This window comes from Poeciliopsis prolifica, unplaced genomic scaffold (genome assembly GCF_027474105.1).
Source record: "Poeciliopsis prolifica strain line A6 unplaced genomic scaffold, Auburn_PproV2 SCAFFOLD003, whole genome shotgun sequence".
Classification (NCBI taxonomy): Eukaryota; Metazoa; Chordata; class Actinopteri; order Cyprinodontiformes; family Poeciliidae; genus Poeciliopsis; species Poeciliopsis prolifica.
In genome coordinates, this window is record NW_026562378.1 from 10,175,267 (window position 1) to 10,200,272 (window position 25,006).

Consider the following 25,006-nt stretch of genomic DNA (forward strand, 5'->3'; position numbering starts at 1 on the left):
CTTTCTCCAAACCCTTCCACAGAAATGCCCCCGAATGACCATAGGGAAAATATGTTCTACAAATTTATTAGAAATAGAAAACCAAGAAATCACATCTACATAAGTATTTACATCAGTATTACGGCATCAAGTCGTTTTGAGTTTGACGCAACAAGCTTAGCTCACACAAGCTGTATAAACATTTTAAGGTGAAATTTTGATCACTAACAAAGTATTAAGCAAAGTTTGTGTATAGTTCTCAAAATATCGTTCCTCCTGCTTTTCTGTTTTTAAGACATTTGCAAAACACTCAACATTTTTTCTAAATTGAGCATTTTCTGTGTCAAATTTTTAGAAAAGAGATCAACTTTATTGTAATTGATAGACTTCATTTAATTTTCAGACAGTGTTGGAGAGCTTTGCGATGCCTCGTGGTGAAAAGGTCCTGGGTTCAGACAGCCTGTGTTTGTGGTTCCCTCTGGGTACTCCAGCTTCCTCTCCTCCTCCAGCTTCCTCTCTCTTGTTTCATCCAAAAATACAACTGTTAGGTTATTTTTGGCCTGTAAATTGTGAGCGTGAGCATTTGTCGCTCATGGATGGATCCCGCTTTTCGCCCGGTGACCACTGGGGAACGGCTCCAGCCCACTGTGAATCTGCAAATATACGTGGATTCAATTGATAAAAATATGATCGACAATCACATTATACCTGATCTCAGGATAAAAGTATAAATGTATGCCACCTTGGAATAATTTAGTGTAGGTGTTGTCCTGTTCATGTTCTTTTGAACACTCTGTGCCTCAACAAAAAAACATTAAGAAACCTTCAAAACACAAAATCAAAGTTTCACAATTCACCACTTCCTGGTTTCTGCTTAAGTAAAAACTGAACAGCCAGTTCCGATCACTTTCCAGCCAAAAGTGAACATTATGTCTTAAGATGGAGTGTATGAAGAAGACACGTATGTGCATGAAAGCAGGAATAAGTGCATCTTCGTCGTAGCAGCGAAAAATGTGGAAAATCCGACCTCTGATGCCGATACTTTGACTGCTTCGTCAAAGATTTCTATTTTAGCAAATTATTATTTTTGTATTATTATATTTGGTCATACAATTATCAGCACCCCTGATAATTGTTTTTATAAAGTTGCTTTATAAATGTTCACAAGTTTCTGTCGAGATTCTCCACATTCCCAGGAACGCCGCCCTGCTCTCTTGGGCTCGCAACACAAGTTTTCTGCAGGATTTAAGTCTGCAGACTGAGAATATCATAGAAGAAGAGATTTTGTGTTGATTTGACAATAAGAAGATGTTTGGAATATTTTGCCAGGTGAAATAAAGGATGAACTAATTATCACCGGTTTTCTCAGAACTATGTTTTTCTCTCACTTTGTGGGGAGTGTTTTAACAATTTTCGTCATTGCCCAAACTAGGTGGGTGTTATTCTTTTGACAAGTCTACAGTATTAGTCATTATGCAGTACTAACATGCATAGTTAATCACATCTATCACGGAAAGATAAGCAGATTTCCCTCTAAAACATGAAACCAAACAGGTTTCTTAACGTCATGCAATCATACATGCCGTGTTAATTTACCCACAAGGAGGCTCTTTAGGTTTTATTGGAATGCTAAGTGACTCATAATGTAATCACAAGCTAAACTAAATGTGTAATAATCTGCTCAAGTAAAATAAAAATTATCAAATCTAATGTGTAATCTAAGAGAAACTTGGTTTTCTGCTTTTGCAATAGTGTGACATGCAAATTCAAGGTGGCAACTTTAAACATGAACCGAAATTAAAAAACTAAAAATGGAATCTGATTTACAGTAACAAAAATAAATCTTCTGAATAAGGAAACTTTAAAAATTGAGACTTTCATTTAAGCATAATTACCTCACACTGAAGAACAACACCTTTGTCTAGTTTCTACATCTGTTTCTGATCTTTATATTTGGCATATAAGGATTAATTGCTCTCCAGTACAACACTTGTTGAATCTACCAGATGAAAGCAGCTTTAGAAACTATTTTTGTTTTTTTTAGTTTTATGGCTTCTTGTCTTGTTACTATTTAAAATAACTTCCTCGCCTAGAACAGACACAACCAATGACGCTGTCATATTGGTTTCCATTAGATGACATCACTGTCTGGAAGGTTTTTTGCTGTTTTTATGATTATTACATTTACTTGGCATCTTTCAATAATTAAAAAACTCCTTAGCAACTTAATTAAAAAAGGAGGTAATGCTGCTGAGGACAGAGACACACATTAACCCCAAGTGATAATCAGATAATCAGGCCTTCCTGCATTCAGTCGTATGCGTGTGTTGTTGATTTTAACGTGTTAAACTTAAAGAGAATTTATTAGAGAATAATTTCCAACATAATTACAAATAAATAAATAGCCAGACTGAGCAATTAATGTGTGAATGGAAGAAACCAAAGCTGTCAATTAAAGTCATCAGTAAGAGCCTTACAGTTTGGGTCAACAGTGACACAACTCAATTCTTATTTTCTATTTCTTTATCTGCCATCATTCAATATCACAAGTATTCTAATTTTAACTTTTTTTATTATTATTATCTTGCATCCTGTCTGGATTTCTTTAATTCGTATTTGAACAAAGACTAATTAAGCCGCAGTGTCTTTTAAATACACATTGGTTTTAAAGAAAGAAACATTTAATCAAATTTCAATTGATACTTTTATTGATCTCATATAATACGTGTATCTTATCATTAGGTAGAATAACAAAGTTGCTGAATAACAGGTTAAAAAGAAATCCTCCTTTTTTCTTATCAGGATTTTTGAGTAAGCGTAACATCTCAGGATTAGGTTTGCCCACATGGTGCAGAAACAACACACATGCATTTAACACAGAGACGTGTTCTGCAAATGGAAACACGCAAGCATCCAAACAGAGGAGATCAGCAGAAGAGGAGACTCCGAGGAGCCTCGGACAGAACCGGACAGAACCGGACAGAACCCTGCTCTACAACCAGACAGGCAGCACAGTACAAAATACAAGTTAATACATGCATTTTTCACAGAGTTGTAGATTCATGTTTATTTGTGTCCTAAACGGGCTGCTATTGATGTCAAACTAAAAGATAAAGTGTGAAAGCAAAATAACAAATAAGAACAATAAAACGTACCTAAAAAGACATTATGCATCATTCTGCTAAGGGCATTTTGTTGGCCTCATACTAAGATTTTCTAACCAACAGAGGAGAAAAAAAGTCAACACAGATTCAATATATGATCTATAAAACAGGATCGTCATTGACTCATCAACCTGAAACTTTTCAAGCTTCCTTAGGCAAAACCGTCTCTGCAGGTACTTTCAATAGCAGGTACATTTTAGCTTATTTACTCCTGTCTGATCTTCTGTTCTTTAACTACAGTTTGATTTGTGTTTTGGGGCTTTTGTCCAAAATCAAAGCACATGTCATTTGTTTTCTGTACATTTAATTAAAGAAAAGCGTTCTCATACCAGTCTACACCACACTACTTTGATAAAATAGCATGTTACAGGAAAATGCAACGAGTCGTTGGAATGTGCCTCTCATGCTCAGGTTATTCTGAACTGTCTTATGAAGTTATACTGCAACAAGTTTAGGCTGCTGGAGGAGAAACTCACCGCTTTTCCTCACTTTTTATGCCTCTGCTCCCCTATCTGCATCATGTTCTGCTATTTCATCTGTCAACTTTGTTTTCTCTCAGTTTTTCTTCTCTCTCCATAGAAGCTACATCTATATTATGATTTTGTTTGGCTTCCTGGCGGGGAGCATCAAGTGAGATGATGCTGCCATACTCCATCCCCTGCGGTTAACTTTTCACTTTCCTTTAGCATAGAAAGTACAGTTTTACTAGTTCTCCTGCGTCTTGTTGTGCCTCAGACTCCCAGTTGGTTGTGTGTCAGATGGCTGCCTGTACTGAATCGGGTTCTGCTGGAGGTTTCTTTCTACCATTCGCTGCATGACTTCTTCTTCTTCTTCTTCCCGTATTGCTACTGTTGAATAAAGGCTACACTGACGCCACAAAAACTTAAAACATTTGTATAAAAAGCCAAAATAAAACTGCAAACATAAATGTGAAAATATCAGCAGACACAATATTTGAATTGAGTAAACCTGCAAATAACTGAAAGCACCAGCAGAAATGTAAACACATATTAGGTTTGTTGGAAACAGCGACAGTTTTTGACTATATGGATCTGAAATAATTCTCCTCTGCACTCCTATGATGTAGCAGTCTGTCCCTGAATGAGCTCTGATGAAGTGGGAAACATTCTCCATTATTGCCTCTCATGACCTGCACTGAGTCGAGGGTCATCCAAGGACAGTGCCGGCCTTCCAGATAAGCTCATCTACCCGTTTCCTCTCAGCTGTAAGTAAGCTGCTGCTCCAACACACCACAGACGATGGCTCATGCTTATACAGACTCAAAAAGGTCTTCGGGAGCATACTAATATCTATGTTCTTCTTTTTAAAAGGCTAAATATAATAAATTCCAGTCAAAGTTACTATTAACTTTGCATCATTGTCAGTTCAATATCACGTTTCTATATCAGACAAGTGTTTCAAAATGTTTGCATCTTTAATTTATTGGGAAATCATTTGAAAAGTCACTCAAATTGTCTACTTTCACTCTTGAAATGCAGCTTTTTTGCTGCCCTCAGTAAACAAAAAAACCACTAAAGGAAATGCATCACATGCTAGATTCAAAAGAAAGAAAGTTCAGTTGGGCCAGATTGATTTAGGTTTCATTTCTCTCTGATCTTAAAAGTGAAAAAAACAAAACAAAACAATAACATTGCAGTCAGATCATCTCAATTAGAAGGGGGTTGCAGTTGTTTTTGGTTGTACTTTTTATGTTGTTTTTTAACAGTTTTGTGTTTTAGCAAGACAATTTTTCTGAAATCTAATCTGCAGCAACACTTAAAGTCTCTGGCATGGTTTCATGCATGAGGCAGCTCTGCTAAAATAGCATTCAGTGAAGACACTTTGGTTCTTTTCAAGGGAAAAGAGGAGCTAACAAACTTTCACAAAATCCCCACTTCATCCATGTCACCAATGGGTTCAGAGCATCAGACTCTAGCGCCACCTGCTGGGCTGATGTGAGTCTATTTTACTTGGGAATTTGCTGAGTAAAGGCAATGGAAAACTCTATAAAACCAACTCTACTGGTAAAATGTTTTATTACACACAAAATTATTGTTTCAATTCAAGCTTTTTTTAAATTATTATTATTCAATCCCAGTGAGGATCTTGAAATGTTACAAACGTAATTGATGAACTGCCAGACCTTAACTGAAAAATAATTTCAGAATAGTACAGTGAGGTATTTTACCGGGAATACAAAACATAATTTAATTTAAATTTAAAACTCACTTTAAATTTAAAGTTGAAAGCTGGTGCGACTAATTCCAGGTGGTCCAAACTTTCTGGATTATTTTATGACCTCATAAAATCAGCGTTGGATCACAATGCTCCTCCCAGATGAGCATCTGCTGAACAGCACCTCAGAAAGTTGTTACAAAAACAGAGAGATTGAGGCACTTAACCCGTTTAATCCCACTGGCAACAATTATTGCCAGACTTTTTTTTGTAACTTCTGGAAGCTCTAGAACAATTTATTTGACTTTTGGCAGCCAAATGCAGTTTTAAAGTAAAATAACAGGGTGCATACTCTAAGCAATATCAATTTCATGTATCTAGTGTGAAAGGTCACATGACCTCTTTACTTTCTGTGTGTGATGCCGGCAGTAAATGTCTGTCACAAACCTGAACAATAGAAAATCAGTAAAATATTTAAATAATATGTAAATAAACAAATATGAATAAAATATTTTGAACATATGTCCTTTGAAATGTCTTCTACTGATGTATAAATAAAATTGTATCCCTCCAGTCATCTTTTGAGCATAAGAAGAGTGAATGTGAGCATGGCAACAATGTTGCCACTAGCATAACACATTGACAGGACTATGCTACGTGTTCATAGCTTTGCTCTTTATTCTGTATGCCACACAGCTATCAGATGTCTTAGATCTTCTAGGGCTTAAATAACCTCAATGTGATGTTTTTTGCATCACTGTCATTCCCACAGTTGAACCTCTTCCCTGTTTCACCCCCCGAAAAGCAACTCTTTACACAAAATGTGGCTCATGCACTGAATGACAACTACAAGATGACGCCTCGCCTGAAACTGCCAGGGTGTAGCTCTTGGTCTGGTGGAACAGGGACAATTTCCTCCCAGATACACATTTGTTCATACTAGCATTTTAACCTGACCTTGCCTCCTTGATGAAATAACTAATTGAGGTCAAAGGTCACTTGGCACATTAAGACTGTGACATCTGCAGGATTCAGCATTGAATCTTTATGTGTCTAAAATATTTCTGAACATTCTTGTAACCATTCTTTGTTATAATAGATTATGCATGTCATAATTTTTCTTATTTTTCTTATACGTATAAACAGGCCAGAATTGTGTAATTTAGACAATTGTTGCAGAGTATAAAACCTACATTTTCACTAACTTAACATAAAATGTAATAATTCATAAATATCATGTGTTGGGGAGCTCTGAGGACTGAAATGGATGCACTTATTTTGCAGAAAAAAATGTGGAATTAAACAGGTTAACAATGGAAGAAAGACCAACGTAACACCGAAAGATGTTTACTGTGGAAAACAAAGTTAAGACTCAGAAACTGGGGCACACTCTGACAGGAAGAGGTCTGGCAGACCAAAAGCCACAACCGATTCAGAGGGCAAGATCCTAAAGTAAGCAGCTTGGTGATGAGCGGCTCATAGATGTAGTCTAATAGTGACAGTAGTAATCAAGTCTCACTGTGAAGATCTGCAGATTTGCAGCAACACAAATAAAACACTAAATATCATATCAGACTGATATAAGGAAGCTTATCTGTGCCATGAAACACAACTACCAGGAATAGAGGTGAAAAAGGACTGATGAATCATAATTTGACGTTTTCAGTTCACACTGTGTAGCAGCTGAAAGGATCGTTCCACAGTGTGGGGCGTCTGCTGTCAAACACGGAGGAGGAAGTGTGATGGTCTGGGCTGTTCTGCTGGATTCAGGGTTGGTCACGTTTACATTCATTCTGCACTCGCTGCTTTTTGAAGACAGTGACCCAAAACTCACCCTATTGGGTTTTTTAAGAAACATTTAACAGGTAGCAAATATTTTACTCATGTTCTTTAGGTGTATATTTCTCCACTGTCAGTTATTCTCCAAAAAAGATAAAGCTCTGGAAAAAATTAATAGACCATTTAAAATGATCTAATTTTTTGATTTTACTTTTTATAAGTTCATATTTGAGTTGAATGAACACTGTTCTTTTGTTCTATGATGAGGCTGATGAGGCTGATGAGTTTGATGAGGAAATCTTTTTTTTTTCTGTTGTTGTTACATTCTTCTTAAAGCCCCTAGGTGGCAGTAAATTACAACAAACGCTGCAGAAAAATTATAGTGTAGTCATATTTTTTTAATTTATTTTTACAATTGAGATAAAAGCTTTGTTTTAATAAAAAGTCATTTTACAACGTCACAGAAAAACCTATTGCTCATTTAAATTTCAACAAACTATACATCCTTTCAGCTTCAGACATTCCACCAAGAACGTGTGAGAGAATACAAATATATACAGGTTTAAATTAATTCAAGTACAAACACAGAGAAATGCAAAATGGCTCAGGGGTCGACGAACGAGTAGCTCTCGTGCGGGTCAGCTTCGTGTTTATGATTTAGATCCCAGTCCCTCCAGCCAGTCCAGCACTGTGCCCAGTTCCCCCACAGCCTTCTGCGCCGCCTGCTGGATCTGCAGCTGCTCAGCAGGAGAAGCAGAGAAGAGAGAAAAGAGGCTTAGAGATGAGCAGAAATGGAAAATCACTCAAGCAATATTAGAGTAGCTTAACAAATTTTTTTTAATTTCTTTATGGTTGAGTTTGTAACAAGAAAAATAAATGCTCAACAATTTCTGACATGCAAAGTCTTTACAAAGCTATTTCTCTGCTCACAAAAACTGAAACCTTCTGCATCTAGCTGAGTTATGTGAGCCGAGATAAGATCTTTGCATTTTGTACAGAAAGCACACATGGTGCAGTGTACCTTGTCAAAGCTGGCGAGCACTGAGTCAATTGTTCTCTGGGTTTCTTCTCCACAGTGGCAGTGCTGAGAAAAGCAGAGTTCAAAAGTCACTAACACGACCCAGAGCTGTTTCTGGTAACATCGCAGCTGAAACAGGACGGCTGACTTACACATTTATGCATTTCCCTTCTGATGCTGACAAAAGCGTTTGCCAAGGCGCTGGAGCAGCGCTGCTGACTTGGCTGAGAGGAGTCGTAGTTGCCGAAGACTCGTTCGACGTAGAAACGCAGCAGGAGACGCACAAAGCAGCACGTCTGGCCCTCCTGCTGGAGGCAAGCAGGTGTTAGGAGTGAAAGCATTCATCACTACATCGAGTGATGTATGCTGTTGTACACATAGAGAGACAGGATGGAAATGTTCTCATGTGAAAATGCCTGAAAAGCTCACCTGAACGTTCTTCATCAGAGACGCATCCAGAAGTTTTACTTCAATCTCGCCGTCTGCTGATATCTGTCATGTAAAATCAGAAAAAGGGGGATTAAAATCTCTCAGGCGGCTTCTTTCCATCTAATAATGAACATTTGAACATGAAGCGAATGACTTCCTGTGTCTGCATCCATGAGCAGACACAGGCGTGTGTCTGTGTGTGTGTGTGTGTGTGTGTGTGTGTGTGTGTGTGTGTGTGTGTGTGTGTGTGTGTTTTTATTAAACTCACCGCATCTGATTTTATCTCAGAGAAGTACTGGTGTAGTTCATGGAGGTGAACGTTGGCAGAGCAGCCGTCTATGTGCAGCGTCCGGCTCTCCGCGGCCCGGATCAGAAAACCGAGGAGGAAGAGGAGGAGCATGGCCCAAATGGAAGAACTGAGCAGCATCTTCATCGCTGTGGTTACCTGCAGGTGAAACTGAATAGAGACATTTTGATTTGTTAAATGTTAAGTCCTGAGCAGTGGAAGTTTTGAAGCTGTCTTAAAATGATGAGTTAGATATGAAACAATTAACCCAAACACTAAATCAAACATAATAAAACTATTAAACCAACTTTAGTTAGGAGATAAATTAAGTGCTTTTAACTTCAGGGCGCCGTCAGCTTTTACAGTGCATCAACAGGAGAATGTTACATGTAAGGATGTAGTTATCACCCATCTTGGCAACATCTTGGTGAACCGCTGCAACAATCGATCATTAATGATTAAATGCCTGGTTGTGTGCATTTACTGCACTACTTAGTTATACAACATGTGGGATATCCCTACGAGATTAAAGAAAAGTACACAGAACCAGTGCAAAGTTCATGATCAGTCACCATGACCCAGAGCAGCAACAGCATCACCTGTGCTCAGACTCACCTGTGTGTTACCTGAGAGGATGAGTGTCTCTGAGGCTCCATCCTCTCTGCTCTTATAGTAGACTGAGGGGGGACTTTTGCAATCATATTCCGAGCCACAAAAACGAAAGCTGCACACCTCTGTTTCTGGAAGTGATGCAATTAAAGTAACTCCTCATTCATGCTATTGTAAAAGAAAATGATTGTCCATAATTGAGAGTTTCCTCCTTTTTCGTGACGTAAACCCCATGTCACTGTGGAGAACAAACTCTCACTGACATTCCTGCGAATGCTTTCATGAGTCATTCATCAGATAAGAGAGTCATCATTACTTTTGTACATCTGCCTTGTAATCTGCCAGATGATCTGTGCTTTTTTTTTTCTCAGTTTTAGGATGAATTAAGTGTCTACACCTAAAACTGTCCAGGTTATAGTTTCTTGGAGAGTTTCGATCATTCCCTCTGCTGCTCAACACCAATTATCCATCTGTCTGCACCTTTTTTTGTTTGGTTGTTTTTTGACCCCTCGAGGTCCAAACACAGGCTAAAGACAGGTTTAGCAAGTCATTTTCAGAAACGGTCGCTCAACCTGCTCATCTATTTGCAGTAACAGAATCCAATCATTGTTTTAAAAAAATGTCTTCAAGGAAGTCAGATGAAAACAGGAATTGCCTGCGGCCTTGGAGCAATATTGAGTCACTGTTTGCTACTGCCAGATTATCAGCGCAAAACTCTTTCGACCTGCCGGAAACATGTGTCAGCATTTGTAACTGGAAGTACAGAAATTTTAAAAGGTTAGTAACAGTAGTGATACAGTAAGTAGCCAGTAGGGGTCATCACCGAGCTGCATGGGCAAGCTGTATCTCCTGAGAGGAAGAATGTATTCACCAGAAAGAAGATCTTGCATAAAGATTTCTGATCTGTCTAAAATAAGAGCAGAAAGAAAGAAAATACCAATCTGAAAAGTGTGGCATGCTTATGTATGCAGCACCTGTTAATATGATTCCTATACATGAAATTGACCTCTTTCCTCCAGAATTCACTTACTGAGTTCACAGAGTCCTCAGTGTAACTCCAGCTGTTCTGTGAATGCCTCAGCATGTTAGTAAACTTCATCATGAAGAGCAAGGAAATCAGCAGGCAAGAGGTCGAAGACGTTCTGGGGAAGACCAGAGCAAGGTTAGGCTGTAAAACATCACCCCAAAGTTTAAACATCTTAATGTTCAATTCAGCATCTGAAACTGGCACAACTACAAAGTTACCAAAACATCAAGACGTCTAAAGAAAACCTTAACCTGACCTGAGCCCAGATGAGAATATTTTGCTAGATTTATGTTTCACAGATGACCTGTACTCAGTTTGACTGAGCCTGAATCTTGTTGCAAAGAACATTTTTCAGTTTCCAGTGAAGCTGCTGGACTTATTTCCAAAAGGACTTGGATGAATACATGGAGATGAATACAAACTTTAGAACTTTATTTGTGAATGTTTTTTAAAACTATGCATCCCAATACCTCTATGGCTTTGTGTTGACCTACTGTATAAAAACTGCAATGAAATACACTGAGGTGTTGCTGTCAAGATGAACTGATCAATGCCTGCCACCTGGAAAAAAATGTGTCCAAATAAATGCTTATTTTATGTAGAAAATACCAATTTATTTTTATTTTATAAATATAAATTCTGGTGCAACTTCAACTTTACAAGTTTGCTCTGTTTGGATGAGTCTATGATTCAACTTTTTTGTGACAAAGCTCTCAGGTGGGTATGGATGAACACAAAGGACGAATTGTTCAAAATGTCTGGTACGGCAGAGGGAGTGTGATGCTGTGGGGCTGTTTCTAGGAACTGTGTCAGAGTGCATTGAATCATGATCTCGTTAAAATACCTGAAGGTTAGAAAAAAAAACAACTGAAACATCTACAAGAAAAGCGAAAACGAGTCAATGGGGAAGATGACTAGAGAGAACTAAAATCCGCATTTTCCCTTTCTGCGTGCCTCTGTATTGATGTTCTGCTGTTTTCTTTTTGTTTAATGACTGTTAGCATCTATTCAAGACTAAAGTCAGGATGAGTCATGGTTCTTGTACCTGGATCTAACGGATGGAGCTTCTTCCTGGTTACGCTCACATCCTTCCTGCCACAGACTTCTTCCTCCACCCTGACTTGAAGAGAGAAACTTCCTGAAAACGTTTCTGTTTTTAGAACGAATTACATTTTTTCCCCTTGCCAATTTGGCAGCGTTCATCCCTGCATGATGACTGCATAAATTTGCATAATGTGTTGAGAACATTTTTGAAACGCTAAGGATACAAATACTTCAACATTACCTGAAACCCAAATCCAGTGAACATGTTTTATCTTGTAGAAAAACAAAACAAAAAACCTGAGCGCAGCAAACTCCATAGCTCTGAAAATGTATCAGAGCTATGAAAAAAAAATATGATTAAAGATCAGCTAGGTATGAGCAAAGACATTTTATTTTTCAGTATTTGTACAAAGCGCCTTTATACAGAGGAATAACATAAAAGTCTATTAATAGGAATAACAAAAACATTTTTACACAGAGCACCTTGGAAACTGAAGGCGTTATTCAGACCTATGCACTGTAAATGTTGGTCCTTAAAACCGCCCTCTGTAGCAGAGCAGAGGAGCATCTCCATTGCTTTAAATATCAAATAAATTTAATTTAGTAATTCAGCTGAAAAGGTGAAACTCATGTACAGATTCATTACAAACAGAGTGACGTATTCTTCATTTATCTCCGCTCGTTTTCACGATTGTGTAAATGTAAATGTTACATAAGATCAATAAAAAAAAATAAAAAAAATCCTGGGGAAGGCTGGTGACCTGACAGCTGCTAACTCTGCAGTTCACAGAGTTCATTATCTAAACACATTAATGAAAAGTTAAAGTAAATTAAGGGAATGGTGGAGCAAAACCTGTTCAAAAGCGGAGGATGGGGATTTGTGGACAGACTGCAGACTGAACCACATCACACCTCATTCATGCAAAAGGAGACGGATGGGGTTAAAACTGAATACTTTATGCTTTAAATACTTTCATGCATTGAATATTGGTTTTTGTTTGTCCTATTTAATGTTCATATCCACCCAAAATCCATCCAGAAGTGAATTCTTTAGTGTATCTGGGTAATAAACTTGTACGACTTATGAGTTTCACTTTTTAAATTGAATTACTGAAATAAATACATATTTAGCTAAATTTAACTTATTAAATGCATGTATTTTATTACACCTGGAGTTGGAGTTTTGCTCATTCAAATGTTTTTTTTTTTCTATGTTTTTTTTATTGAATATAGCTAAATGTTCCTATAATCTCTTGTTGCCAGTTTGCAGTCCACTGCTTGGATTCTGGCAGAATGACACTTTCAGTCATTTAAAAAGCAAACTCAAAGCTTTGCAGCTGAGCAGAGTTCCTCTTTCAGTAATGCAACTCGTTCTGCTCGTTCCAGCTCGAAACCTTGTGCTCCAGTGAGCGTGCTTTATCTCCAATTCCCCGTCGTGCACTGCTGTCGTTTGTTTGGTTTTTCGTCTGTGTGCAGGTTTGTGTGAGAAGACACCCTGCCTCTTAGATGTCGACAGAGTGAAGGTGTCTGAAGCACATGAAGACATCCATAGGGATGGGGGGGTGCAAATGATTCCCATCCAGACGCAGGTATCTGAGGCAGCAGAATAAAATGCATCAGCATGTGACCCGACTGTTAGACCCGTTCAGAGCGAGCTCATGCGGTTCATGTTGACATGTTGGTCTACCTTAGTCGTGGCACCAGACGGTCGTCAGTCAGGTCGGCCAGCAGGCTGAATGGGCAGATCTCAGTGCCGTTGATGTCTGTTAGTAAAACAAATAGTTACAGATACAAAATAAAAACTCCTTTATTATTATTATTGTTTACTGAACTTCAAATTTTAAGCCCCGGTGAGTTTACTAAATTGCGGATTGCTGTGTTGTTCAGGCAGCTTGTCAGCCGACTCAGTGCTATTTTATTTTGAAATGTACAGAAAAAATTTAATATTTTCTTAATTGAGTTCAAAGTCATGTGCAAGTCGACTTGTATTTATAGGTGAAATTTTAGGGTGTGGACCTGCCCCACTTAGTCCGCTTTAATCAAACCGGTTCGTTTGAGGTGTGAATGCACAATCAAACTCTGATGAAGGAAAAACTCTGATCCGCCTAAAAACCTAGGTGTTCAGTTGCAGTTGAAGTGAACTCTGGCGCTGCTCGAATGCGTCTGCGGATGCAAGCAGACCAGAAACCGCTCCAAAAGCAGAAAGCAGAATATAGCGCGCATGGCATTCTGGGTAAATACAACCAAAACAAATGTACCAAGTCTATTGTTTGCAGGAGAAATGGCTTGTGGTTGTTTACCAAAGACAAAAGAGAAACTCTACAACCTCTGAAATTTGAGACCTTTCCAATTTTGTTTATATTGTGTGAAGAAGGAAGTTGTGTCCAGTGTCTTCATTTGAGGTTTTTGCGTTGTTTCCTTCAGCAGGTCTTGGTGCAGTGCCACCACAGGCGAGGACATGGTTCTGCAACTCCTTGTCCAAATCCGTTTACCCAGTGCAGAGAGAAATCAAACTGCACCGGTAACACTCTTCCACGTTTGGAAGAGTGTTACTAGATTAGCAGTAGAAGACCGTCACTTACTCTCAATGCTGTTGTGGTTGAGGTGCAAGTGCTCCAGGTGATTGTTGAAGAGGGGGATCACTGTGAGCTGGTTGTGAGCCAGCTGCAGATCCAGCAGGCTGCTCAAGTTGAACACGGCCTTGGGAACTCCTTTATCGCTCAGCTGGTTGTAGTTGAGCCTCACAAACGCCAGATGGGTGAAGTCCTTGAAGTAATCTCTGGACAGCGCAGGCATACAGGACATAAACAAAGGTGGTACTCCTCAACAAATCAGCGGTGAGTCAAAAACAGCTCTCTACATCTAAATGTAACTTTCTGTTGCCCTGAAGGAAACTGCAGAAGGATTTAAACTGCCAAACATATTTTACATTTTGGAGCTTTTAATGGTTTGAGATAAAAAGTTTGCACTTTAACTAAAAAGAAACATGCAGAGATAAGAATAGCTTTCATTGTAAATTTCTGGTTCATATCTGCAATGTTCAATGTTCCAAATATAAATCTTTCTCACAGCGGCACAAATCGTAGAAATATTAAATTTTTTGGCAACATTTCAGTCCATATACCTTTTACACTGTCACTGTTCATTGGGGTCTTTGTATACACATGTCCGTTAACCAATGTTTGCATTCTGTCTACTTACTTTGGTATGTCATCTATGCGGTTCTTGTCCAGGAACAGCTGGATGAGGCTGTTTGGCACTCCAGCGGGCATCTTCTTCAAAACGTTGTGCGCCAGGTTGAGCTGCATGAGGTTCTTCAGGTCCTTGAGCGTGTTCTTTCCCAGGCCACTGTCGCTCAGCTGACCGAGAAGACACCACACACTGAAAATCTTCCTCCCATAATGCAGTTGGCTCTCCTGCCTGCACAGGTGCTAAATGTGGTTCACCTGGTTGTAGTGCAGGTCAAGCAGAGTCAGGTTCGCCATCTTGGTGAAGGCACCAGCGGGGATCTTGGAAATGCGGTTCCTGTCCAGACGAAGTTGCTCCAGACTTGTTGGGAGGCCTGATGGCACTTCATTCAGCTGGTTTCTCTGGATATAGAAATACAGCAGACCTGGGAGCTTCTCAAAAACCTGCAGACACGGGGAACAGATTGGCATTTTAAACCAGATTTTCAGATTTTTAGAGGCCTTAAAAGACAAAAACCGTCTGACGAACCTGTTTGTCAATTTTCTGGATGCGATTGTTTGCCAGATTGATCCAGCGGACCTCTGTAGCATTGTTAAAGGCCTCTGCAGTGAGCTCAGAGATGTAGTTGTTCTGTAGATACAGGTAATGAGTTCTGAATGGGATGACCGGGACCACACGGATGTTCCGGTTCTCACAGTTGAGAGAATTTGGGTAGCTTGGGAAACATGAACACTCTCGGGGACAATCAGAGAAGACGGATGGCGGGCCGAGGATGGGCGGAGGGAAATCTGTGGGCTCCTGGGGCTCGGAAACGGCTGGTTCCACACGCTTGGGGGCAAAAGGCTTCCTGGTGGTGGCTGGACGTCTGGTAGGCTTCTTCGGTCGCGGCCTCTGGGCAAAGACTGCTCCCATTAAGAGGAACAGGAGCAATGAAGAAATGAGTCCCACACCAGTCTTCATTGTCCTACAAGAGAGCATGAAAAAGAACCTTGTTGTTTCTTAAGTTAAATGCACAACATTGCGATAAAGAAAGGTTTTGAAGTCATAATTTTCTAAGAGGAAATGTATTAATTATTATTCTATAAATCATTGGGACAAGGATGGATTTAATTCATGTTAAATTATAAATTAACTGAGAGGAACAAGATTTTGTTGCGAGTTGAGTAAAGTAGCTCTTTCTATACTTAAGCCTGATTATTGCCAGAGTTGCAGAAACAAGAAATCTATTGAACTGAATCTGTCTGACATCAGGATTAGGCTCAAAGGTCACACATTAAAAACCTTTTGTGCTTCAGTCTAAAGAAAGTCAATAACAGACAAGAAATAAGACCACCGACTATCTGTCTTGAAAAGATTGCAAAACCATTTCCGAGCTTTATAAGGCCATCAAACCAAAATGAGCAACATTAATGGAGAAAACATGGATCTGTGGAGAACTGAGATGACTCAAACAGGATATTAGTGACTCATCCAGAAGTCACAAAAGAAATGTAAATTTATTTTGCTCCCGTTGCCTGTGAAATCACGCATAATACATGGAGAAACTATTTGCTCCTCCTTATGAGTCGAGGTGAACACCAGAGCTCTGAGTTGGACAGATAAACTTTCATTGCGTGTGCGAAAGCAGTGAAAACCTTTTGTGAATCTGGAACCTTGTGTGGGTGCGTAGAGAAAAAAGCCAGTCGAACACAAAACAGCCTAGTGGAATAATTTACACAATTATCCAAGTCTTTGTCAGGAGAAGAGAGTATTCTGTCTGCATTAAAATTGTTGGTTATTTAGTGAAATAACTTACTCATTGAAGCTAAATAAAACTTTGTTAAAACGTCTAAAACTTTAGAATTGATTTCCTAATTATCACGATAATGAAAGGATTTCGATCTGTTATTTGGTTCTGCAATTCAGCACCGACTTTCTTACTGGCTCATCTGGTGAGCAACTTTTTGTGTATGGGAAAACAAATGACTAAATCTTCCCTTCACAGACTTTATTTAAGGCGCCTGTTGCAGTAAATGATGTCACTGTTGATTTGTTGTTGCAGCTTTTGTTCCCAATTTATTCTGAGTTCATTGTTTTCAGCACCTCGAACTTGGAAAACACTGTGACGTTGCTCTTTTCTTTAATCTAACATTTCCTTCCTTCACTCATTTAATATTTGCACATGGGATAGAAGCACATTTATTCCCAAAAACTGGTTTCATTAGAGGAGTTTGAGGTCATGAAAAGAGTTTCACTTTGTTTTCGCAGAGAAAGAAGACGGTTGCCGTACTTTGACTGTTTTTTTTTTCTTTTGTTTTTATAATTTTTGAAGTTCACCATAACTCGGGTTCTCCCGGGTTCTGGGTCTGAACTAAAATCATACAGTTTCTCCCTCCACACCGTGTGACTGCTGCTTTGCCACATCCACAGGCTTCTTCCTCACACGTCAGCCATTAAATCTCAACGACTTTCTTGTTCTGTGACAAAACAGGGCTGAGTGAATTCTCCAAAACATATCCTGATTATTTAGGAGTAGTAGTAGGGATAGCCCAATTTAAGAAATTGAACTATGCTCATTATGAGAGCTGAAATGCTGTTGCTTTATATTGAAGGACGGAACTGGGTGGTTTGTTTTTCTGTTGTTATTGTTGTTTGTTTGTTTTATTTTTGTCAAATTTGAGTAAATTCTTAAAGAAGATCAGATAATGATACACAAAATACTCCAAAAATGAATAACATTTGCAAATTAATATCATTCATGGTGGGAAAATTCAAAGACATTAATGTAGGTACACAATAGAATAGAATAGAATAGAATAGAATAGAATAGAATAGAATAGAATAGTCCATTATGAATCCCACAGTGGAAAAAATCAATTATTACAGCAGTACAGTAACAAAATATTGTATATCCCATTGAATATAAAATAACTTAAAATAACTGATTATTAAAAATTACAGACATAATAAAATTAAAATTAAATAGAAACTTGGAAATAGTGAATAAATAAATGCTGAATATATTCATTTATATGTACATTTCATAACTTTAGTTCACAAGCAGGTAGACTGAATAATTTAAATCTACTAAGCTATTTGCTCCTTAATGACCAGATGAGAAAAAGTCCTTGTGATAACACTGGTTTAAAAACATTAGTCAGCTTGCATGAGGGAATCTTTGCTGCAGATTCTTCTTCGACGCACCCAGTTTTCCTTTTCAGCAGCAGAACAAAGTGGGAGGAATTTTAAAGGGTAATGCAACCCCTGATCTTTAGAAATATAGTTTACAGATGTGAAAACAAGCTCAGCTGTGTGAAGGAGGAACACAATCGTCTACCAAATCTGGTCAATAAAGGTATTCAGCTTGCACTGAATGAGTGTGCAGAAGTGTTTTTAACTAGCAACTCCCTGGGCAGGCAAAGAAGTCCTGCTGGAAATAATCACCACAAGCTTTAAGCTCAACTCTCCAACTGTGAGGCACCAATGATTCCTGCATTGCATTGGTGTTGGAAAACTGCCCAGTTTTTTAGACTTTATGTCACTGAAATTGTGTGACGTGATGAAGGGGAAGATCCAAAAGGAGGAAGGCAGATTAAGTAGAGCGATGCATTTATTCTAACCTGTAAAGAAGCTGCTTCTCCAGTGAGGTTTTAACGTTTACAAAACCGATTTATAGGTTCAGTAATCAATGTGTAATTATTGAAATCAGTACAATTAACAGATAATCACAAAGTTAGTGTTTTTCAGTGAAATGTGAATGTTGCCATCACTGAAAGCAACTTTGAAAACAATTTTTAATACAGAAATGTTGTGCCTGCAAAATTATGAGGAAGACTGCTGGAGAGTCACTAAACGAGGATGCAGCACTGAGGGTTACGGCTGCAGACCAGTCTCTTCAGAGCATCGTAAATGAACATTACATTTGAAAGTTAACTGGAAGCAAAAACTGTGGTAGTCATAGCTGCTCCGGCAAGAGGAACAATTACAGCCTTCAGTGAAGTCTAAGATTTTGAAATGATGCACAAAGTGTGGACACAGAGACGTATCCAGGAATTGGGTTACAAGTGTTGAATTCTTTGTTTTGAGCCACTTTTGAGTCAGAGGAAACAGCAAAATTGTTTCAGCTGGGAAAAGGAGAGACAGGGAGGTATAAATGATGCTCCTCCTCCTCAGTGTTACTTCAGTGAATTTCAAATTTCTCTTGTAAATTAAGATCCCAGAGTCTGGAAGAAGAGTGACTCTAAGCTGCTGGAGGTCCAGATCACAGTTCCCACAGTCAGAGATGATTTAGCAAGACGTGTCATCTGCTGTGTTGGTGTGAAGTAAAAATTGTGTTATTTCTTTTAAGAATTTTATTTTAATTCTTTAGTCATCTAACACTAGTATTGCTCAGTCTGTTAAAACGTGGAGGTCAAGAAGTCTGTGAAGAATCAGTTAGACAGGTTTCCTTTTGACCTCTCCTTGGAAAAGTTCCAGTAGGCTGTCAGTGACTAAAATAAGGTGCCAGTGTTTGTTAACAGATAACAAAATATAGTTTAGGTAAAAACAGTAAGATGGAATAAGCCCTGAGGTCTAACAAATTTCTCCATTGAATGTTAGAAGCTCAGAGTATGTGCAAGGTCTTACAATGTTTTTGGTATGGAAAATTGTTCCATTAGCGTCCTAATTGTTCCATTAGCATCCTAATTGTTCCATTAGCATCCTAATTGTTCCATTAGCGTCCTAATTGTTCCATTAGCATCCTAATTTTTGGAAACTCCCATATTTTGAACAAGAAGATGTTTGTCAACAAAATAATTAACTGACCTTTCAGTAAGGAGAGATGCATCCTGTCCGCCTTGTGGCTACTGACTGTGCATTAAACCTGTTCAACTGGCTCTGGGCCAGGGAGTGACCACATTGTACAGAGTCCTATATATTGTATACAGATTAGATTTTTTTTTCCCACATTGGTCCACTTTATTAAGTCCAAAGTCAGAACAGAGAAGGGATGAGTTTTCAGAGCACTTCAAACCTCTGCTGACACGCCTCGTGGAGTTTCTGATTTTAATTTTCCATCAAGACTCGCTGCCAACAGTTTTATTTCTGGTTTTATACCCATGGTATTACTGGGATTGGTCAGAAACTGGTCTGACCCAGAAACGACAACACAAAAAGTGTCCATGGAGTCAAGAGGAAGATGAAAGACAGCAGGAGCAACACTCCAGTTGAGCTGACAAATATTTGTGTTTGTGTTTTCACAAATAATAAAGATTGCATCTCACTCAAACTGTGTGGTAATGAATTTCCCTTCATCAGCGTCTTGAGTTTAGAGTAAGAATAACCTACTTGGCACTTTATTTTGTGTGGCTGGACTCTATTTGGTTTGTTTGTTGTTTTATCTGGGTGTTGCCTGCGAGAATATTTTATTGTTATCCTCTAATTTGGGTTGAAACATTTGAGAAAAACATGAAATATTGTGGATTTTGAACTACAGATGATAAAATACAGTCAACATTTCTTAAAGACCATAGAAACATGTTCATTTCTGGCTGTGTAGGAAACCTTCTTTAATGTCGGCGCCCTACAGCGATGCATTTCTTGCAACATTTAGTGTGTACAACACAGAAGTCGCTCACACTGGGTGTGAAAACCAGAAATACAATCAAAAACCTCCAAAGAAGAAAGACAATGAAACTGGAACCTGGCGTGAAGTGAAACTGGAAACCGAGACAAACAGAAAGAAGCTAAACTCAAGAAATAAAACACAATAGCAAGACTAAAAAAAAACAAATGAAACACAAATTAATGGAAAACAAACCAAGGTTCCACAAAAACAAATTGACTGACACATCACATAAACATCCCACGGCAGGAAAGAGGTTCTGATCCAGAGGCCCTGCCTGAAAAAACACGCCTGACGTTTCCTGTGTTCCCTGGCGTTGCCCTTCCTTTTTCCCTCTCAGAGCTTCACAGCCCTTTAGTTTGAAACCAGAACCAGGTTTCTGTCTCCTCGTTCTGCTATTCGGTGTGAAGTAGTCTGGCAAACGCTTAAAAACTGCAAATGTGAGAGAGGCTTGATTCATTGCTGTGCAATGTGTCACTTTGATAAGTAAATCTGACTGAAGAACACGCGATTTGGAGTTGGACAGCTATGTTCTTGGAGTCCAATAAGCATGAATCATATGGCAAACCATCTGAGCAAACAGTTAATGGAGTCACTGAATAGGTCGTTCCAAGTCCTTTTTCTGCAAAGTCATGTTTAATTGTTTAAAATCCAAATTTCTGGAGAGAAAATATAACTTAAAGCCTTTGCTTATATAAAACAGATAAATAATTTCTCTGAGCCCTTTTTGACAACAAAGAAGTCTAGCTTTGTCTGTTTTATAGACAGGAAGTGAGTGCCATATATGGATGAAGGCATGTCATCCAGATCCACAGTTTGAGCTATTGTTATATTTAAAAAAAATAACAAGGTAAAAAAAAAAAAAGTTTTGCATCTGAAAAATGTTTAACAAATATCTTGAAAAGTACAAAATCCTTAAAAATAAAGCAGGAAGGAAACAACTAGATCACTGAGGAGACAGAAGCATGGTGAGTTTAATATTTTTACAAAGAGTTTTGCATTTGATGAAAATACATTTGATGAACGTCTGCTGATGTCCAGAGATCATGTAAAGCCACCAGCCTCCAAACCTCCATCTGAATGTTGAGGCATGATAATTAACCCCAGCTGAAAGTGTTTTTCCCCCTGTGCCTGAGCCAAATGAAGGAGAGAGTTTGACATCTGCAGTCTGATTGTACATTAGTCTATCAACATCCTCTCCATCCAACACATGGGATCTTTGAGGGCCAAGTGACATGTTGTTCTCTAGCTGACTGGAGTCAGTCCTCCAGAGGTTGTCACAGGACAGTGTCCTCATAAATAACACTTTTAAAACAATATCACAGTAATGCTGCTAATCCTTATGAGGAAAATACAGACTGATCAGGTTGAAAAATATGAGACTTGCATTATCACTTCATGAAATGATGGCTCAGAGCAGACGACCCTAGTGGAACGATTGTTGGGAGAATCAAAGCGATAATGCTGCTCAGAACTGGAGCCGAATTTATTGCAGTTTCTCAGTTTTCTTGTATTTTCAGGATTTTGAAAGACAGTTATTTGTTTATGAACTGACAGTCGCCACTGCTGACTCAGGCGTCACACGTTACACAGAGCTTTTAAAAACTTTGGTAAGGCGCCTGTTTGTTGAGTCTCCAAGCTTTCTCCTCTTTGCTGGTTGAATGCATAAACTTCACCTCTCTGTAACTATATTTGCTTGGCTGTATGTCCTTTGTGTTGTAGGTCCAAGTTTGGGGTTTAAATGTAACATCATTACTCCTCTCAGCCTTCACTTGTGCTCTTGATCTACTTCTGATTGCTTTTAGCTACACTTGTAACTTCTTAAGTTCAGACTTGAAATTGAACATTTTCATCTTTATTTAGACCTGAAAACAATTGAAAATCTTTTACTACACATATACCCTTTAACAATTAAGATATTAAAAGTTAAATCAAGTATACAATGCAAAGTCTGAAAAAAAGATTTAAGAATTATTAAAATTTTGGTCTGACCTATGAATGCTAAAAAAAAATTACATTCAGCAACTAACTTAGTATTGAGGCCATCTAAAAACAAAATCTCACATAAAATACTATATCTGTGCAAAATTAGCTTGCTTCTGATGTATAAATTTATCAAACAAGAGACTGAAACATTTGCAGTTTCAAGGAAAGCTGAGTTTTTAAAAAAAAGGAATTTCAATTCATGGTTTGCTTCGGTCACTGTATTTAATAATAAAAATTTTTGTTACAGCAGTCTTTAGTAAGAAGCTTTTTTCTAAACTCTCTTTTATTTTGGTTAACTAGCAATAGACATTCGCTGGTCCAGAGTTAAGATCAATACTTAGCCAAAGCTTCAGACAAGAGACAGAAATTTCTCTGTAGAAATTAATCATCTCCCTTTAGCAATTTGTGCGACCAACTGGCTAATTTATAATGTTGTCATTGTCCGACTGTGGCGTCTAGTCAGTCTCACATGATTAATATAAAACCTTTTAAGGAAAAAAGATGAACTACACAGCATATTTGACCATTAAATCAGCTACAAAAATATTTTATAAAAAAACAAAAAAGACTTTCCACAGCTGATAGCCTGTTTTGTGTCCACAGGTTCAGGATTTTTGAACTTTTTGCCCCGACTGGCGCCTCAAATGCCAGCATCTTTATTCCAAGAATCAGTGAGGATCGGTTTACTTCTGAGCATTCTTTCCACATTTCAGATTCTGTTTATTGTCGTTTACTACTATGAAGGTTCAGAAGAAAATGTGTTTGATTACAAAAGAAAAAGTAATATAAACTTGCATTACAAGGAGATTTCCAGACCATTCCTTTTTACTTTCATAACAGCTTTTGGTTCACACCCACCTAGGAGCTGCATCCATCTGAAATCAATCCAGAGGATTTCAAGTTGACGAGTAAAAGGCTCCCTTTTCGCTGAAGCCTTGAAGAGCCACATCTGCATCACGCAAAGTCGCAGGATCTGCATTTTGCAAAACTGAAAATCTTTCATTTGCATGCACTTGAGTGCAGAAGCATTTATGCTCACTGACTGATGGATTAAAAAGCCGAGGTGAAGAGGTGTGTGTGGCGAACTCAGAGTCCCTGCAGCTACCAGGAGGACACAGCACCACTTTGTATGTTGGAGTGTTTCTATAGAAACTCACTCAGCTGTTTCTGTAATAGGATTCAGTCCACAAACATTTCCCTCTGCCTCCTTCTGCTGCACACACAAAACACTCCTGCCTGCTGCCAACTTCTACTGATTAGGATTCCTCATCAAAATCTCCCCGACTGGACAACAAATAAACTTTCTTACCTGTCTCTGGGACCTGCCCTCTTTTGTCAAGTCACAAGATAGTGTCTTTACTCCTCTCTGCCTCTCACACTCCTTTGCTACCCCTCCCTCCTTCTCTCTCACTCTCTCTTCCTCTGTTCACTTCCCTCCCCTCTTTCACTGCTTCTTGCTGGACAGGCCTGCCTTTTGGGTTTGTTCTCTGGCTCTGTCCCCTCTGAGGGTCACAGTGGTTCCCCCCCTCCTCTGCTCTGCACTGCTCTGTTCTGCTCGGCTTCAGTCCAAGAAGATTTAATCTTAATCCCTTCTGGAAAGCTGCAGTCTCTTTCATGTGACTGAAATGAGTCATGATTTGTTGTAATTGTGTTCTTCCCCAAAGGATGGATGGACAAGTCCCACAAAACAGAAAACAACACAATGTGCCATGGATGTGTTTACAAATGCATGCCACTGCAAAAATCTCCATGAAATGCTATAAACAGTGGAGCTTTGTTTAGGAAAGTCCAGCTGAAAGTACATCTTCCACCCACAGCACATTGTTAGGATGACAACACACAGATGTGCTTTTGCATCTTTCCACTGATTCAATCGTCCCACTGATGTTCCAGCATCCGTTCAGTTTCCATTAAATTCCCAGAGCGTTTTGGTCATTCTCAAGGAAGCAAGGAAGCGGGCGAGGTAGGAGATGTGGTGATGTAGCTCTGGAAGTGATGTGGAGTGCGAATGAAATTAAAAAGCATTTAACTTCATGTGATCCATGTGATTCAGGGTGGGTGTGTGTTTGATTGACTGCGATCCTGCAGCATGAGACGCAGCTGTGAACTAACGGGACAGTCAGATTCTTAAACATGTTCCTCCACTTCTTCCCTCTCTTTCATTACTCCTCCCTCCAGGAGCCTTTTGCCAGTCCACTGGACTAATACCAGGTCCAGATAAAACTACACTTGAAAAAGGAAAGGGCACATTAAGGACGCAGAAAAGGGTTTATGTAATTAATACGTCACTTTCTTGGTAATTGTTTTTGCCTCCTCCCCTATCAGCTCACAGTTTGGAGGAATGTCTTCCATTCACTTCCCTGATTACATGAAGTGAGCTCATGTCTGATAAAAGTTTGGAGGCTTTCCGGTTTCAGGCATAAGCTCATCTTAGCTACCTCTGCTGCAAATGTAGTTGCAAGCGCTCTACAGTGAAGTATTTACTCTCTTACAGATGACTTCTGCTCTTGATTATTTTGTCACATAATGCAAGAATGACCAGAGTAAATGTAAAATGTTGCATCCAATTTATAATAACATTTTTTTATTGGGGTAAAAGCTATACACACCCCATCTGATCTTGTGTGAGAAACTGAGAAAAAAGTCCCCCTTTGTTACTTTTGTCTTTATGAAAACGTTTTTAATGTTTTTAAAACTCTCCACCTTCTCCCAAAGGACCTATTGTTATCTGCAGAGA

At 38.8% G+C, this 25,006-nt stretch overlaps 2 protein-coding genes across 4 annotated transcripts; both read right to left on the minus strand.

Moving 5' to 3' along the window:
* Positions 1–7,495: 7,495 nt before the first annotated feature.
* On the minus strand, positions 7,496–11,810 carry il19l (interleukin 19 like). 3 transcript variants are annotated; one of them, XM_055027491.1, is made up of 7 exons: positions 11,512–11,810; positions 10,470–10,581; positions 8,813–9,001; positions 8,545–8,607; positions 8,268–8,420; positions 8,119–8,181; positions 7,496–7,834 (listed from the first exon to the last, which is right to left on the minus strand). In XM_055027491.1, the coding sequence occupies exons 1-7, from the start codon at positions 11,712–11,714 to the stop codon at positions 7,748–7,750; spliced, it is 870 nt and encodes a 289-aa protein (XP_054883466.1). In that variant the 5' UTR covers positions 11,715–11,810; the 3' UTR covers positions 7,496–7,747. The 3 variants fall into 3 exon arrangements, with proteins under 3 accessions (XP_054883466.1, XP_054883465.1, XP_054883467.1); XM_055027490.1 differs by having other exon boundaries at positions 8,268–8,423; XM_055027492.1 differs by lacking the exons at positions 10,470–10,581; positions 11,512–11,810 and adding an exon at positions 9,446–9,589.
* A 69-nt stretch (positions 11,811–11,879) lies between these two features.
* On the minus strand, positions 11,880–23,697 carry prelp (proline/arginine-rich end leucine-rich repeat protein). The gene is made up of 7 exons (XM_055027489.1): positions 23,579–23,697; positions 15,228–15,663; positions 14,957–15,142; positions 14,712–14,869; positions 14,093–14,289; positions 13,198–13,273; positions 11,880–13,103 (listed from the first exon to the last, which is right to left on the minus strand). Exons 2-7 carry the CDS (start codon positions 15,657–15,659, stop codon positions 13,013–13,015), a joined length of 1,140 nt encoding a protein of 379 aa, XP_054883464.1. The 5' UTR covers positions 15,660–15,663; positions 23,579–23,697; the 3' UTR covers positions 11,880–13,012.
* Positions 23,698–25,006: the final 1,309 nt, after the last annotated feature.